The 17,792-nt window shown below is 41.1% G+C and overlaps 1 protein-coding gene across 1 annotated transcript in view; it reads left to right on the forward strand.

Annotated features, from left to right (window-relative positions):
* LOC131128017 (GDNF family receptor alpha-2-like) overlaps positions 1-17,792 on the forward strand; it is a 72,794-nt gene that overhangs the window by 36,676 nt on the left and 18,326 nt on the right. The window contains exon 4 of the mRNA XM_058070486.2: positions 4,795-5,173. Within this exon, the coding sequence (XP_057926469.1) occupies positions 4,795-5,173 (379 nt within the window). The remainder of the gene's footprint in view (positions 1-4,794; positions 5,174-17,792) is intronic.

Here is a 17,792-nt window from a genome sequence, read left to right on the forward strand (position 1 = left end):
CCTGGAAACCTCTTCTCCAGCTGGACCCCCATCTCCTCTGGGCATGCCTCAGTCAGGCTTCAGCTTTTCCTCAGCCTCTTCAATACCACTTTTTGAAACTCATTGTAATTACTAGGGGTGTCACAAGACAGTTCACCAGTTGAGATGATACATGAAATGGAGTCTGCATGGACAAGATGAGATTTCAACAAGTACAATGAAAAATATATGACTGGATTAATTTCATTGATTAAAAAAAACAATGCAGGTGCATTTGGAAATGTTTACTCTCACTCCATCCTTTTTCTATACTGCTTATCCTTACAATGGTCAATGGCAATATATTGAGGCCGGCAAAATATCCAGTTGTTCATTTATTGTGTGATTGATTGAAGTATTTTTTCTGAATGAGAAAGCCCACAGACAGTTGGAGTTTCCGCATGCCCGATGGCGGGCCGTGGGTGGAATAAATTAAAATTAACTCAAGGGAAATACAGTTTGAGTAGGTGCAGATTCTGCAAAATTTAAAAAGTTTTCTGTGACGGTTATTGTGTGTAGCTGCTCTATAGGAAACCACAACTCAATACAAAGTGTGGGAAATTGGGTCCCCTTTAAAGCTTTTTTTCTAAAGTAAAATCTTAATTTCAATTCATTCAATCCCAACATTAGGTAGAAATGTAAAAAAAAAGAAGAAGCAGAATGGAAGGATGGATAGTTGGAACAGAACAGCAGCAGTGCCTGGGGCTCCAAGCTAATGCCTGCAGTTTCAACAACAAAAATTGACAGTAACAAAATAGGAGTATAACTGCAGCCTACTGATTCCTGTTGGGAAATATGAGCATTTGAAAGATGCCTAGTGACAAGTCAGACCAGCAACTGAAAACACAGCAGAAATCTATACAGAAATGTCTCAAAGGCAAGGTCAACACTGGAAGATATTCAGAATCAGCTCTGTGTGCCATGTACAATATATTACCAGACTAGGATTTTGACTCTCTGTTACAATGTAGCCTACTACAGTAGTCAATAAATGTTACAGATAAAGAAGGAGAATATTACTATACATATGTATTTTCTTGGAGATCATGACAATTATGGTATTTGCAATGTTACAGGGCTGCAGGGCCAACGAGTGGTTAGCACGCAGGCCTCACAGCTTGGAAACTCGAGCTCAATTCCACCCTCGGCCATCTCTGTGTGGAGTTTGCATGTTTTCTCCGGGTTTTCTCCGGGTACTCCGGTTTCCTCCCACATTCCAAAAACATGCTAGGTTAATTGGTGACTCCAAATTGTCCATAGGTATGAATGTGAGTGTGAATGGTTGTTTGTCTATATGTGCCCTGTGATTGGCTGGCGACCAGTCCAGGGTGTACCCCACCTCTCACCCGAAGACAGCTGGGATAGGCTCCAGCACCACCGGGACCCTCAAAAACCCCTTCCACTTTAATCCCCATTGAGAAAGATGGTTTACTCCGTTTCATTTTTGCAACTACCCGTACTTATTGTGAGCGCCCAACCAAACTGACATAAGCGTAAACATTGTATATTATTTTTCATAGTAACCACCCATATCTCAAAATTTCTTATGCATTTACATTAAATGCAGTTATTCACAACTTATTCCAACTTACTAAAACGTTTTTCCAGTAGATCCAGAAAAATATGGCCTATTTTCTGTGTGTATGCATGTATTTACTACCATTATGACCATTATAAGACAACCATTAGGGTGACTTACAAGTATTCGTCTAAAGAACGGATAAAAAACGGTTTCTGTGTTCTATAGAGTATTTTAACCTGATTTAAAATGTGCATCTGTAGGAGAACCTAGTATGTACTGTAAATATAAGTGTTTTTTTAATAAAAAATGAATTAGAATTATTATCTCACTTCACAATTGTGTGCAAAATGACAGCATAGCAGCAACAGCTTAACAGCAAAGTATAAAAATGCTTTCTGCATTTGGATTATTTATTTATTTTTACTAAATTCATGTGAAAACAGGGGGAAAAAATTCTGCTTGGTCCTGTCAGTGAGATCTGACCCAAAATACAATATGATCCCTTTGGCTCATAGCCTACAGCTAGGCCTAGTGTCACTGAGAAAGTACATTAGGTTTTTGTTTAATCCTCTTCACCTCCAAACAGATAATAAATGGGTGCAAATATGACCTTCTTGAGAGAGAAATATATTTCCTCTTCCCTCTTGGCGAGGGTGCAGATAAACATACTTTACAGTTATTCATGGAATGATATACATAAGTGTCATTGTATGTTTGAGCTAAAATAATGAATATTTTTGTGATTTGGAAAGGAAGAATGGAGGAATGAATTATCATCAAGCACATACAGCAACATGTCTCTTATCTCCCATTCTTAGTTTTCTACAGAGGACCTGCTCCATTTAACCTTGGTACATCTAAATGAAAGCTCTCGTTAATGGAAAGAAAGATTTACTACACTTCTTTCTGTCTGTGATGAAATGCTGAGATTCCCCTTCTGCTGTTTCTCCAGAATAGAGGGGTGTAGCTTTTATCAGACAGGGATCGGAAAAACACCAAATAATTAATTTCAAAGGTCTTCTTATTTGTCCTTCCCACTTGTGTTCTACGTAACCCCATTTGCAGGATTGATATTGTGCGATACACCGCTTGGAAACAATATGGCGTCCGTGGCACACCCCTCCAAAACAAATGGTCTTCTTCCTGTCCCAGGCTGTCTGATAGACACAGTGTGAGATTGGTTCTGTTGAATAAGAGATGAATCTCGCTGGATGTCACCATGCCGCCATGACCTCTGAAATATCATTATCTACAAGGAAGGGGGGTGAAATTCTCTAATATTGCTGGAATACGAGCAAATGGGGTACAAAAGGTGTAGCAGTTTTCCCCTTGCCCTGCGGTTGATGCTGTATCTCAGCACACCTAATGGCATCGCCTGTTATCCACAAACATTAGGGTTAATTGCAGTGTGTTGGCCTGTGAGTACACTCCAACTCAACTAGAGAGGCACACATTAGAGTGCAAACCTCCATCAAAGTGGAAAGACTGCATATGAATACAAGAGAGAACAGGCTAGGAATGGTTTAAAACAGATGTTGTTAGTCATATTGTGCACAATTATATGATTGACACTTGTGGCCGGGGGGATGTGGTCCTGGGTGTAGGTATTCCGTGTTACATGCTTTCAAGCTCCTGAAATTAATTACAAATTTAGTCCAGAAAGGTGTGACTGGTCGGACAACAAGTTACAATGTGGTGTGCTTTGAAAAAGAATACCCTTTATACTCAATAACTTTGGAATGGGGGTCAAGAGTACTGAATGTCACACTAAAAATCTGGACAGTGACCAGCATAGACCTACGTATATATAGACTCATATACAGATGAAATCAATATTTCAGTATCAGAGCCTCTCCAGCGACGCAAAGAGACAAGCTTTGATGATATTGGTGGCAAGCGACACTTCCAATGAACCGTGTTGAACACAGCCACCAGGATCAGTGTTTGGTTTGTTGATCGTACTTTGCAACTGAGCCTCTTGTGATCTATATCAGATTGATGATGTTGACCCAGTGTCGATGTGTATCTGCTGGTTATTATTGTATTTGTGGGTAGGTTTTGTTTGTTCACAGATGTTTTGGGAGGGGAACAAACTTAATCAAGCTTGCGAGTAAGTGTGAATCAATCCTGGGTAACACTGAGGTCCGGAGTTTAGTACTGTTGTTTCACAGACATGAAGTCTCGGGGCCCAGGTCATTGCTTATGGCTTTGAGTCGGGTTTTTCAAGTACTTCAGCTCCCTTCCTTCGGTGCAACGTGTATTGTAATGGCCGCAGAAGTCCATCAGCTGAGGTGGTGGGGTCCGTAGGTGCGTCACTATATTAGACTCAGCTATAAGAAAAACTACTGTCATAATCTGTGTACAGGGGAACAGGTACAGGAGTTATATACGCATGCGTCATCATTGTAACCATGCATCCGCCTCATCTGCAAAGAGAAGACTGCAGTGAGAAGACGCGCCTGTACAGGGCGCGTATTTAAGGAAGCTCATCCAGCGCGCCGGGGTGGTTGGAGAAAGAGGAAGATTTGTGACGTCACACGCCGAGGGGATGCTGAGAGCCGACGTTTTAGCCACGAGGACCAACTCTGTCAAGCGGTACCTGCTGGGATTTCCTTTTCCCTCTCTGCTTGAGCTGTTGGACTTTGGGCAAGGTTCCGGACCCAGGGATTGGACTGACAAGTGGATGCGCGTCCGTGAGTGGAACTGCGGCTTTCACCTCTGTTTTGAGGACAAGCACTGACTCTTCGGGAGCTTTGGGACACTTGCAGGGTGGGGGGTAAACTTTCGGGATTAATTTGGGGGTTCATGGTTGTCATTGTTGGCGGGTGGGACGTTTAGTTAGTTAGTTGGTTAGTTAGTGAGGTTGGTTGGGAGGGGATGACATGCGGGGTTTGGTTTTGGAGTAATTAAACTGCCGTGGTGTGGCAACCAAGCATTTTCGGCAGTGTTTCCTTTTTTTTCTTACAGCTGATATCCGCTCCCCCCGCGACCTTCTTGTTTGCGTTGTAGCCTCGTTACCTCTATAGGAGGGCGCGATCGTTACAGTATGATGGATCAGAATTTGAATGGTCTGTCTCACACCTATTCAAATAGGTACAAGATAAGCATTACAGCATTACAACATTGGTTGTGCAGTGGTTTTCATAGCTGACTTTCTGTAGTCTGCCTTTCACTTTGCTGTGAACCTGAATAAGACAAGTGCTATAGAAAATGAATGGTCTCTACAATTATACTAAAACTCTCTTTCTAATTAGGGATGCTCACAGTGGCCCCAAAAGGATTCCAGTGTGCCGACGCTGAGAGAACCTGCAATCCCTGCCTGGATGCGGCCAAAGCCTGCAATCTGAACAGCACCTGCAAAAGGCACCGCTCTGCTTACATCGCCACCTGCAGCAAGGAGGACCCCAACAAAGGGGAAACCTGTAGCAAGAAGCGCTGCCACAAAGCGCTCAGGCTATTCCTGGACCGTGTGCCCACTGAGTTCAGCCACCGCCTGCTCTTCTGCCCCTGTCAGACCGAGGGCTGTGCCGAGCGTCGACGCCAGACCATCGTACCCGATTGCTCCTACAAAGAAAAAGATAAACCCAACTGTCTGGAGCTGAGGAAGGTCTGCCGCCAGGACTCGCTCTGCAGGTGTGTGGCGTTGGGGAGGGGATATTTGTGAATAAGATCAGGGTTTCAGTTGGAGCAACAATGAAGGCAATAGATGATCCATTTCTGGTGGTAGCGAATATGTGACCAAGATTCATTCATTCATTCATTCATTTTCTACCGCTTTTCCTCACGAGGGTCACGGGGGGTGCTGGAGCCTATCCCAGCTGTCTTCGGGCGAGAGGCGGGGTACACCTTGGACTGGTTGCCAGCCAATCACAGGGCACATATAGACAAACAACCATTCACACTCACATTCATACCTATGGACAATTTGGAGTCACCAATTAACCTAGCATGTTTTTGGAATGTGGGAGGAAACCGGAGTACCCGAGAAAACCCACGCATGCACGGGGAGAACATGCAAACTCCACACAGAGATGGCCGAGGGTGGAATTGAACCCTGGTCTCCTAGCTGTGAGGTGACCAAGTAGTATTAAAGACAGCATACTAAGAAGCACACCATGAAGCCTGATGAAAACAGACCACTTAGGTCAGGGGTGTCCAATCTTTTTCCAGTGAGGGCCACATACTGAAAAATAAAAGGATGCTTTTATATTTGTAATTTATGAACTTGCTCCTTGCTAGTAATTATCTTAATTTGAAGCAATTTTAGTTTACGTTTTTCTTCAAGTTTTCTAATAATGTCATCACAATTTTAGGGAAGCCGTAGCCGTTCAAAGCAGGATGATGATGTAAATGACTAAGTTGGTGAGACAATGCTCAATTAAGCAGAAAAAAATCATTAGTGGATTACTTTGACTCCGTTGGCGACTCTGTTGGATCCAGACAGCCGCATTCAATTCATACCTACCCAGCCGTGACATGTCTGCTTGTGTTGGAGCTGCTGAGAACAGGTGAAAAACATTGCTTGTACTGTTTGCCAAATCAAGTGGAAAGATCTTCACACTCTCCACAGCTCTATGTGTGTATACGTGTGTGGGGTCCTTCAAGTATAGCCTATTCATTAGTCTAATAGCACAAAAACTGTGAGACATTTGAATAATTTGAAACATTTAAAAGCTCATTTGAGAAGCTAATGGAGTTCGACCGAGCGCTAGACCCTTGAACGTCCACCACTAAAAATAAAAAAAAACATTAATGGCTTATTTCCATTTTCCCCCGTGACAGATGATTAGGCAACTGATACAACTCTTAGTGACATGTCTCTATAGCATTTACTATTTACATGGTAAATACACAATTTCTCCAACTTCTGATGAACATACAAGCCTAGTGTTCTCACAAGAATTTAGGAGAGAAAGTGCAAAAACTGGAGTCTGTGCAAGAGGTAGTGAGTACACTTTTAAGCAACCATTATATTAAAGTCTTCTCAAGGGTCAAAATAATATAGACATGAAATACATGGAACTTAGAGCAGTCAGTGTGCAACTTAAAGAAGTGTAGCTTTACGATCCACTCTTCAGCTCTTTGTGGGTTACAACCGCAAAAGTACCGCAATGTTTTTATTGGGAATTATTTGAGATAACTCAAACCTGCAATAAAAACCTGTTCTTCCACCAATCAAGTTGAGCGTTTCAGTAACATTAGTGATTAGTATCTCTGAATGAGTCTTATAAATGTTTTATATTATATAATTTTCTATACCGCTTATCCTCACTAGGGTTGTGGGGATATGCTGGAGCCTATATATTATATATTTGATAATGCTTAATTTAGGGCCATCATCATCCTGCTTTGAACGGCTATGGCTTCCCTAATAACAGGCCGTAATCAACCACATACATTCATTAATTTTTGTATCGCTAAGGGTCGTGGGTATACTGGAGCCTATCCCAGTTGTCTTCAGGCGAGAGGCGTGGTACACCCTGGACTGGTTGCCAGCCAATCACAGGGCACATATAGACAAACAACCATTCACACTCACATTCATGCCTATGGACAATTTGGAGTCGCCAATTAACCTAGCATGTTTTTGGAATGTGGGAGGAAACCGGAGTACCCGGAGAAAACCCACGCATGCACAGGAAGAACATGCAAACTCCACACAGAGATGGCCGAGGGTGGAATCGAACTCCAGTCTCCTAGCTGTGAGGCCTACGTACTAACCACTCAGTCACAAAGCAGCATAATTTATTAAATATATTTTTTTAAAACCGTTATAGAGTGAAGCTGCGAAGTGACGAGAGACAACTGTATTACCACTGAAAACAAAAAAAAACGTTTTGAATATACCACCACATTTTCAGCAGCATTTTTACACAAAAGCCAACTAAATTCCAGAACAGGCGTAAGTAAATGTTTATTTGCTGTAGTTACAACAACCAATTCATCACAGTTGAACAAATTTGCCTTAATTTCTTTTGCACCTAATTGGATTATACTGGAACACAATCTATGTGTAATTACATTTTGCCACTTTTTTCAAGCTTTGTTTACCCTCCCACTTGACGTGCAAGTGATGTTAGAAATCTAACAAGATTTTCACATTGCACATTTTTATCAGAGTTGAGGACTTATGTTCAAATTACCACGCATATCTTCTCCCGCAGCGATAAGCCACATTCTCACCACTGCGCTGAACCCATCCAAAGCAGCTCAACTCCTCTTCTCCAATTTATGATTGTCTTGATAATTACCTGCTTGCCCGCATTGTGTAATCTGTTTTCAGACCGAGATTATTTCTTTGACCCGATGGCCCTCAGGTGTCAGGAGTTCACCTGCGTATTGAGAGAGATGTAATAGAACATAAAAGCTCATTATCTGTGGCCACGCAATGGCACACAAAGGTCAACAGCTCGATGGGTACGTAGCTGCACATAATTGTATGCTATCCACACACACACACACGTACTTTGCACTTCTAAACACATACTCAGCTAGCGTGCGCTGTCATTGGTCAATGGCACACTGTGATCACCTATATAAAGTCTCTTTATGTGATGTCAGACATGATCACAAGAAACATATTTTCACAAAAAAAAAACATCAGGAGATCTGATTTTTCTCTAATTCTATTTCATTGGATCATTTATTGACGCAGCAGCATCAAGCTTAATCTGTGCTGCACCTTCAATATGTTCTACAAGGAAATCGAATTTCATCTCATTTGTCATGCTAATGAAGACACCGTTTGATGCATTACCATTTTATTTTGTGGCTCCATGCATAGAAACCCTGCAGAGATACACTTTCAAGCTTTCCCCTAAACTTTTTTTTAAAAAGTAAACTCTCAATACAGAAAAAACGCTTGGGGATTTTTTTTTTTGTGGGGGGGGCTCCCCCCGAGAGATGTGTTGATTAAAGTGAGGGATGATCATTCAATGACAGACCTGTCTCCCCTCAGGGATATCTACCTTCAAACAGGATATGTAGCTCGCTCCAATTCAGCTTCCTCCATTCAAAATGCAGTGGTAGCGTCAGAGAGGAGAGGGGAGGGGCCGGGCATGGTGGAAAAATGAGAAATGTAGCAATAATGTGTCAGAGAGAGAACGGGAAGAGGGGAAGAATGAGGGAGGGGTCCCACAGGATCGATAAACGGGGTTGGGTTAGAGGTCCCCGGTATGTTCACACAGCTATGGATCTCGGCAGCTGATGTTGAGATGAAGAACAAGTAGCAGGAGGACAACACGAAACAAGAGGGGAAATGCATATACAGTCATAAACAGTATATATACTGTATATTTTTAAAATATGCAGTCCCAATATAAACACACATGGACTACAGATTCAAATGGAAATATGGCATTTAAAAGAGGTTCCACAGTATTTAAGGTTCTGCTCCAGCTACAAGACTTAAAAAACAAACTGAGCTAAAGCAGATTTGAATGCGGATTTGTCTTGGTGTACCACTGTGCCGCCCTGATTACAACTACAAGGCAAAAGTAAAAATGTCCCCTTGCATCAGCGGTTTCTTTCTGCAGTACTGTATAACAATACTTTGTGCCGCAATGATGTCACAATCACATTGTTTCCAGGTAGATCCCACAGCTCTAGCAAACAGATATTTGAGTAGATTTCAAACATATAATATTGGCTGTGATTTTTAGTGGTGGCATTGTGCACAAAGATTTCATTCTCTTGCTGCTCTCTGCGGAGGCAATTGTTGATTTTCCGTGGAGATCTGGGGACTGGATGGCGAGCATGCGTTAAATGGAGCAGCACTCATTTCTTACACTCGCTTGTACTTCTGCCGCAGTTTGTTATGATGTTATTTTGTCCCATAATCCTGCACAAACTAAAAACAACAACATAAGTTTATTTTCTCACTTTCAACCATCCAATGGATCCTTTGAGGATGCCTGGGTCCAACAGTGACAGCAGGCCGGATTTGGATGTCCTTCTGTAGCCAGTGGAGAGCATGTACTATTTATGTGTGTAGAGTACATGGATGCGTTTAACTACAGAAGCTCCAAGTCCATTTCCATGTCAATTGACGCTGGACCAGCCCAATGAAGCCCGTAAACCAAGGAGCATTGAGCTGTGCATGTGAAGTGTATTGATTGTCTGTAGGATCAATGCAACACTTCTATCTTTGATTTATATCCCCAATCCCGGCCTTCACTGGTCCAGTGTTTTGGCTACTGGTTTTCAGTAGAGTGCTTAGTGACAATCGATCACTGAATAGGTACACAAACACAGTGTGCCTTGTTTTTCTGACAGTCCCAGCATCGTGAGGAAAGGGAAATACAGTAGGGGCGATAAAGAGAGTGAATGATCCAGATAATTACTGGTACACTACTGTGCAGCCTCTACGCCATTATTTTACACTAAATCTACTGTCTTTCCAGTAGACCTCAAATCTTTTTCTCAAGGAAAAAGTGGGATTTAGCTTGGATTGCAAAAACCTGAAGCAATCTAGTCTCGAGCAATAATGAGAAACTGGACTAATATTACCAGGATGTCCACTAATATGGAAGTTTGGACAGGATCCACGGCTGCAAGATGCAAGTTTATTTATTTTATGTACATATTTATGTACATGTCTCTTTAGCAAAGGTTAAGACACCGTCTCAACCCACACAACACACTTCTGGCCTTCAATTATTCAGCATACATTTAAGCAAGTAGCTATTTTTCTTGGTGTTTGGTATGTTATTGAATCATTCTAAACTGAAGCTCAACACTATGTCAGAAATCGTTAGTGTTTTTTTTGGTGTTGAATTCCCTTCAACTTGAATAAATAATAAAACAAGAAAAAACAAACACTATCTTAAAGGAAGTGTGAAGTGTGTACTCATCTACTGACCTTTCCTTCTTCGTACAATAGAATTTTTCAGGTATCAGACCTTTGCTGTGGCTCCACGCTTAACCTGCTCGGTGCACATGAGTGTAGCAAACACGTTGGAAGGGAGACCATGGGGAAAGGGTCAGATGTTATAAGTGAAGCAAGAACATTTTACCCTTTTAAGCACCAAAGTCGCAAAATTGCAAAAAGCAGCATTGTTGAATATTGAATTTAACAAGCCATTTCAGCAAATAATAGTTAATACTTCACACCAAGAGATGGCGGACATCTGTAACTTTAATGTAAACTACATTTGTGGGTGTGGTTTTATGCAAAGTGTACGCAGTAATAGACTTTCAACTAGAGTGTACCAGCTGCAGTGAGCAGCATATACTGTACCTTCACTCGGGCTTTTCTAAAACGTGTTTGGGTATGTTAGGAGGGGATGTGGTGTGTTGTCAAAGCGCTGCTAATAGTGAGGGGGATAGTGTCGTATCCGTGGGAGAGTAGATTGACACTAGATTTGGTGTCAATCCGATACCAAGTAAATACAGGGCCAGTATCTCTGACATGGATACTTTTTTAAAATGAAGGTGGATGCATCATCAATCTGAATCAATCAAAATCCGAATGAATCTGAATCAGTTAAAATTCAGGAAATCATTTGGGCAGAGTCTCGGCCTGGCTGGTAGTGTTGGGCAGTGTTTGGTTGCCTATCAATATCCAAACACTATGGATGGATGGATAGATAGATGGCGCCTAAAGGGTTAATTCCAATATATGGCGTGTGTGTGTGTGTTTGTGTGCGCACTGATACACTTAACAGCAGTATCAAAGGAAATATGTATGGATGATCACAGGTGATGATGCATCCATTCTTTCTTCACATCCACTTCTGCTGGTGGTATCATATCTATTATTAATGCCAACATCCCCAATAGGATTTGATATTTATGTACAGAGTGATGTGTGGGGTTTGGAGTGTATCAATTAAGGACCGCATCTTTAACCGTATTTCTTTTTATCTTTTTAGCATTTTTGCAGAAGTGGAAATGCAGTTTATTAAAATTAGTCTAAAAGTATTAGGACACATCCTGTCAGTAAAAACTTTTTCAACCATTTTAAAGTTTAAGAGGTATTTGAAGGAAAACCCAAGCTTGTTGCTGGAATTTGGACAGTTTAAAAGTAGTCAGCTGTACTGGGAACACATTGTTTTGTGATTCTGTAGCTTTAATGCTAAAGCTCTGTGTTGGTGTGCTTTTTTACTTTTCACATAAACACTTAAAGCGGATCTATTATGCTCGTTTTTCTGCCCTCTGTATTGAGTTGTGGACTCCTATGGAGCAGCTAAACACAATAGCCAGCACAGAAATCTTTCTAGTTCTTCCAGAATTTGCACCTATTCAGCTGTATTCCTTTGGATTTAGTGGTTCCTGTGAAATCGGTCTGTTTTAATGTATTACACCCCCCAGAGGAACAGAGATTGGCGTAGGGCAGAGTGCTTATCTGGCTTACAGCCACGCCCATATAAGGTAGCCCACTCCTCTGTGACATCACAAAGTCGTCAGTTTTACCAAGCCTTTTGAAACCAAGCGTTTTGAGCCATTCCAAACTTCTTTCAGGGCTCACTTCCAAATGTGCAAACCTCATTATCATTTAGCACGGGAATACAACATTCTAACTACATTTATAGGTCAGAAAAGTGGGGAAAGCATAATAGGTCTCTTTTAAATCTGTGTTTGAAAAAAAAATAAAAAATAAATAATAATAATAATCTGTGTTTGTGAGCTGTAACAGATCCCATACTGGATATCAGATACAACAACGTAACATTTATGAGTGGGACAGGAAGACGTAAACGTTAGGAACACTAGCATAGCTATGTGCGCTACAGTGCTAGCATTCACTTTTATTCATTGCAGACAAACACAATGACATTTTATAGCTCCCTAGTCTGTAGTTTACTGACAGATAGTTGGTAGAGCTTCAGGCTTTATTTTAAGATGTGTAGCAAAGCCTCTTTTTTGTCACTTTAATTATTTTACAAAGCTGTCCTTCAAGAAATGATGGGTGAAGTCTAGCTAATCTTCTAGCTGGGGCGGGTCAGAGACAGTATCATGTCCAAGACAAAGGACACGGTCCTTTAAAAACAACCCTTTGAGCAAACAACTAAGAGAGATTTCGAATATTTTCTCACATTTGGTGTTCATAAACAAGCTTTGTGTATAACATAATTTAAAAAGTCAGTTTTGCAATCAATCAGCATAAATGCTTGTTTGGGATGAATGACAGATTTCCTAACTCATGCTAGCAAATATAGTCTAGTATTATTGCTCAGACCAGCTAGAAAGTGTAGCTTTAATGTGGAGCTAATGGTTATTTAATTACTGGTGATAAGAGTTCTGTAGCGCCCTATTAACCCACTCTCACATTTTCACTGCACATTTTTTTGTGTGGGGAAGGTCTGTTTCCGATGTTTTGACAATATTTAGAACTGTTCAGATAACCTTGAATAATCTCTACCACAGACTGTGTGTGTGTGAGAGAGAGAGAGAGAGAGTGGTTTGCTTGATTTAGCATTCTTCTAATGACAGAACACTCAGTATGGGGTTCTAAGTTATTTGCAGCGGCTGGTGTCGAAACAACTGAAAGTTAATGTGGTTCACCAATTAAATTTGTGGTAAATGTTTCAAAATAAGCATTGGGCAGCAAAAATGTGATGGGCGAGCTTCCTTGTGTTTTCAATGAATACCATCTGTCCACATGGCTCTTTTAGGATCAACTGGGAATCCCAGTGAGTGCAGCGTTGCCAAAAAACCAGGTGCAAGCATGGTCAATAGAAAATAAACTTGCAGGCTAAAACATTAGCAATACCTGCACAATTTCATTAGGTTCAATTGTGAAACAAATAATGCTTTTTTTTGTAGTGATAGTACGCTGTGTGCATATACTATACAACTGCATGGCTTTCCAATGACATGAAACACAAAGATACAAAATTCATCACTTCAGTGCAAACTACAACCACAATATTTAACCTTCCAGTCATGTTAAATGTAAAAGTAAGCATTTCTAATAGTATTCTGTTTTGATGCAGCTCTTAAATTGAACCTCATTAGATTGTGCGGCTGTACCAGATGTTGTGGCCAGTGGTTGCATCTGTGGTTTGATGGTGACAACCACCAACAGCCGAAACCGAGGTATCAAGCAGGAGCAGAATGTAGCAAATGAAATTAAAAAGTGAAAAACAACCCTGATAGTACTGACAGTAATGGCCTTTTGTTGATAAAAAAAATAAATAAATAACGCTTGGCCTTCCCACAAGGTCTGTGATGCTTTGTTTGCCTTCTTGTAAGTAATTGTTGACATAATGAGCCATGCATCACAATGCCAGGAACACGCAATTCTGAAAGTCCGTCGTGAGCATTTCCCTATTGTTTTTTTTTGGCAGATGTTAATCAAAGTGACAAAATAAAGTCTGTGGACCTTATTTACTATTTGTGTATTCAAATTCCTTAATGACAAGTTTGCACACGGCCACCCGAGGCTGAGGATGAAGAGGAGGAGAGATCCGAGGTGGATGTTGAAGAATAGAAAGCAGCTGAACGTCAACAAGGAGGCAAAGTGAACAGAAAGCACTCTCTTTTGTTTTTTCATTTGCCTCATCTAAGTGCTATTATGCGATCCCATTAAGTGGCAACTATTGTCATAGCTGTTGTTATGATGGAGAGATAAGGTTGACAGCCTCAATATGCTGAAGACGACTGATAAGGGAGAAGAGCTGCAATTTCTCATTTGAAGAGAAATAATCATCCTTTAGAAGCTATTAGAGGACTCTGGAATCTCCTAGCTATTTTTCCTCCCCATCTCTTCCGTGAGGAAATAGTTTCTAAGACTGACACTCATCTGATTGGACTCACATTGTTTGTCATGGCCATCAAGCGATCGGAATAAGAATCCATAGAGAAAGCCATTAGTTTTCTCTTACTGCCAGCTTGGATGGACATGCACTTGGCGCATGGCTGAATGACTGTGTTTAAAGTGTCAGGTTGGTTGAAAGAAGTCTACCTCTGTGGGGGCTTTCCTGCCACTTCCCTGGGGGGCTGAGTGGCTGAAATGACCAGAAAAACTCTGTTGAGCTAGACAGCCTGTAATTTCAGCAGCGAGTGGCGTTTGGTCGCGCTATAATGGAAATCCTGTAGAAACCTTGAAATGTGCTGCATCCCGATGTTGCAACACCATTGTGTGAACACTCAGCACACCTCTGTAAACGGTAAATTACTGTCTTTAAGATGTCATTGTCTTAAATAATTTGCTTCTAAAAAAAAACGTTTGTTTAGTTTCTAAAAGAACTATAGCATTCCTCTTTGAATAGAAACTTTCATAGTTTTGGGTTGTTTTTTTATCATTGGTGAAAAGAAGTGATAAAACAAACCTTTTATAAGGCAAAATGGTGTGGTCCGGCCCTTTTACCAAAATAATGCAGTGCTGGAGAGAACGGTCAGCCACCCAGCCAATGTATAGCAACGTCTCCAAAGTGGAACTGTGTTCCTTTTCCTCGTAAGTCATTTGTGGAGGCGGTCCCAATGATCAGGAATATTCCTATTAACTGTTTGTTGGTACGTTGGTCTGATCTGGTTTCAAACAGTGTTGGTTTGGTGACTAAGCGTCTGAGCCAGGAGACAGGAAGGTGACTCATAATGAAACTGTGTGACATAAGAGGTGTATCAAGATTTTTTTCATTTTTTCCAGGTATTCCAGTTTCCTCCCACATTCCAAAAACATGCTAGGTTAATTGGCGACTCCAAATTGTCCATAGGTATGAATGTGAGTGTGAATGGTTGTTTGCCTATATGTGCACTGTGATTGGCTGGCGACCAGTCCAGGGTGTACCCTGCCTCTTGCCTGAAGTCAGCTGGGATAGGCTCCAGCAAAACCCTGTGACTCTAGTGAGAATAAGCAGCATAGGAAAAAAAAGGGTTAGTTTGGATTTTTTTGACCTAAAATTGTATGCATTCCCATCAACAGCGACTTGGTCTCCTAAGTCCAGTTCTGGTCAGATTTTGAGGACGAAGAATATAGTTCCAGGTAGTCGCTGGGGTTTCACAAGTAAGGAGTTTGGCTTCTCAAAACAATATGCATTCAAAAGAGAAATACATTTGCATCACAAAAATGACTACTTGAAAAAAATCAGACTTCACGGATCTCTCTGAGTCATATTTCTCTCCCGCTGTATCCCTGCACACTGTCGCCTATCCATTCTTGTGTATCAGCGACGGCCATCTTGTTTACGTGTGTTCCACCGTGGAAAAAAACACGTGCATCTTCATCACATACACAAAAATGCACAGGCAGACTTGTTTTGATTAAGTGCCAGTGTTTTTTTTTTTTCATCTGCTTGGTTCTAAAGTTAGTTGGAAAATTTAGCTTGTAGTACTGAACGTGGTGCTTTTGAGAAAAATACAGTGAACAAGGCTGACAGATTATTTTTGCCATCACTGGATGTTTTTTTATATGAATCAACCAACTTCACACATAAGTCTAACATGTCACTAACAGACATACACAGTCCACATAGCTCAATAATAAGTTATAAATATAGCAGCTTCTGATCAATCCATGTCAATTTCAGACTTAAAATATTGCACCAACCTAAGCCCCACCCATTTCAGGTTAAACCACGCCCACGCCCACTCCGAGTACAGCTACGGATACAGACCATTTAAATGTGTGAAACAAATACAGATAATGGTGTACTCCCTCATCCCTATTATTTACAAATTCCCATTGACACCGATTCCACACGTGCCAAGCCAGTAGATGTCCCTTTGGAAAAAATAACATTTTAACAGCTCGTTCTCTTAACTGTCTGATTGGTAAACAGGATTACAATTACTTAATTTCATAAGTACTTCAATAAATTCAGAGAGAGTGCCAGCCACAACAACAATCAACATTCGTCTGCAAAAAATGCAAGAAGGACTGCCACTCGAGGGTGGGACTGTTCAGCCACTCCCGCCGTTGCCGCAGCGGAACTAGTCCATCGTCTCACGAAGTCGGAAGGATGCCAATAATTCATTAATACTATTACAGACCAAAGTGCAAATAATGAGTGGATCATAGCAGCGAAAGCACCACAATCACTGACCACTAAAGTTATCACTAAAGTTAAGTTTCATCAGTACCAAACCTGAATTTAAAAGAAAGACAATTGTTCACCTGCAGAATGTGTGTGGGCACTAGAGAATGGAGAGGAATAAACATGGTTCAAGCTATGAGAATACACTGCCTGTGTGTGTGTGTAAGTGTGTGTTTATGTGTTTGCATCCATATCAGTCTTAGCAGCCTTGCAAGTGCAAGCAGACTGTTTTCCGACATGTGGCTTCAGATGTGACATTAGTGGCTTTTCGCTTCGTCGCATTCCCCGGGTAATTTGATAGGACGCTGAACGGAGATGCAGTTGAAGAAATGAAGAGGGTTTTTTTTTTCCTTCTTTTTTTTTTTTTTTTGCTTCAGGCTTCAATCTCATCACACCAAACTCCGGTGAAAGGCCAGGAGAAGGACAAACAGGGAGACTTTTACCTCATCACCCTATAATCCCCCAAAGAGATCAGTTTGTGTCCACTGTCTTTATACATGCAGATTTAGAATGCAGCATCATAGTGGACACATTTGTCTTCCTATTTGAATAGCCTGTGTTTTTTTTTTCCACATCAATCTTTCTTTCTGATTTCTGATCACACCATCACAGGACAGCACAGGAATGGTCATTATTCATCCGAGCAAGCACAGTTGCTTCGGAAACATGGAAAACCACATAGTGATGCATTCATGCTCAAGTACAAAGTAGAAAAGGTGATGCATATGTGAAGGCGTGTCAGTATGCAAATGCTGATGATACAAACGTCATTGTTCTTTTATTCATCTGAAGTGAGTGCATCTGTCAGTGTGCATGTCTCACTCACTATAGTGCAATCCCATAAATAGATACTTCACATACTGTGGTCAGGATGTTGTAACACATCATTTAGTTTGTTCATCTCTTTTATTCCCTTCTGCTAATGAACTCATCGCATTTGTTAAAAGGCAGCATATCTGCAGGGGGTACGCAGAGTATCAGTACATGAGGTGATTATTTTCACATCCGTTTTGAAGCATTAAGATGATTAAGCGCCCCAAAGAAGACCATCATCATGATAAGATTTCCCTTTTGCGAGGTGTGCTTCACAGAGCGCCTTATAAAAGACATCAACAAAGAGGATATCGTCCCCTCAACACACAAGGCTCAATTTGTCTGCACTGGCTGCACGCTGCAAACAAATGAGCAACAAAAAGAATCATCCATAAGTGAAGCATAAACTGTTCAGCTTGGATGGCCGTGCTAGTTAAAAAGCTCAGACAAGGCAACAGCCT

The sequence above is a fragment of the Doryrhamphus excisus genome, linkage group LG3 (assembly GCF_037039965.1).
Source record: "Doryrhamphus excisus strain RoL-2023G ecotype Guam linkage group LG3, RoL_Dexc_Guam_v1.1, whole genome shotgun sequence".
NCBI lineage: Eukaryota > Metazoa > Chordata > Actinopteri > Syngnathiformes > Syngnathidae > Doryrhamphus > Doryrhamphus excisus.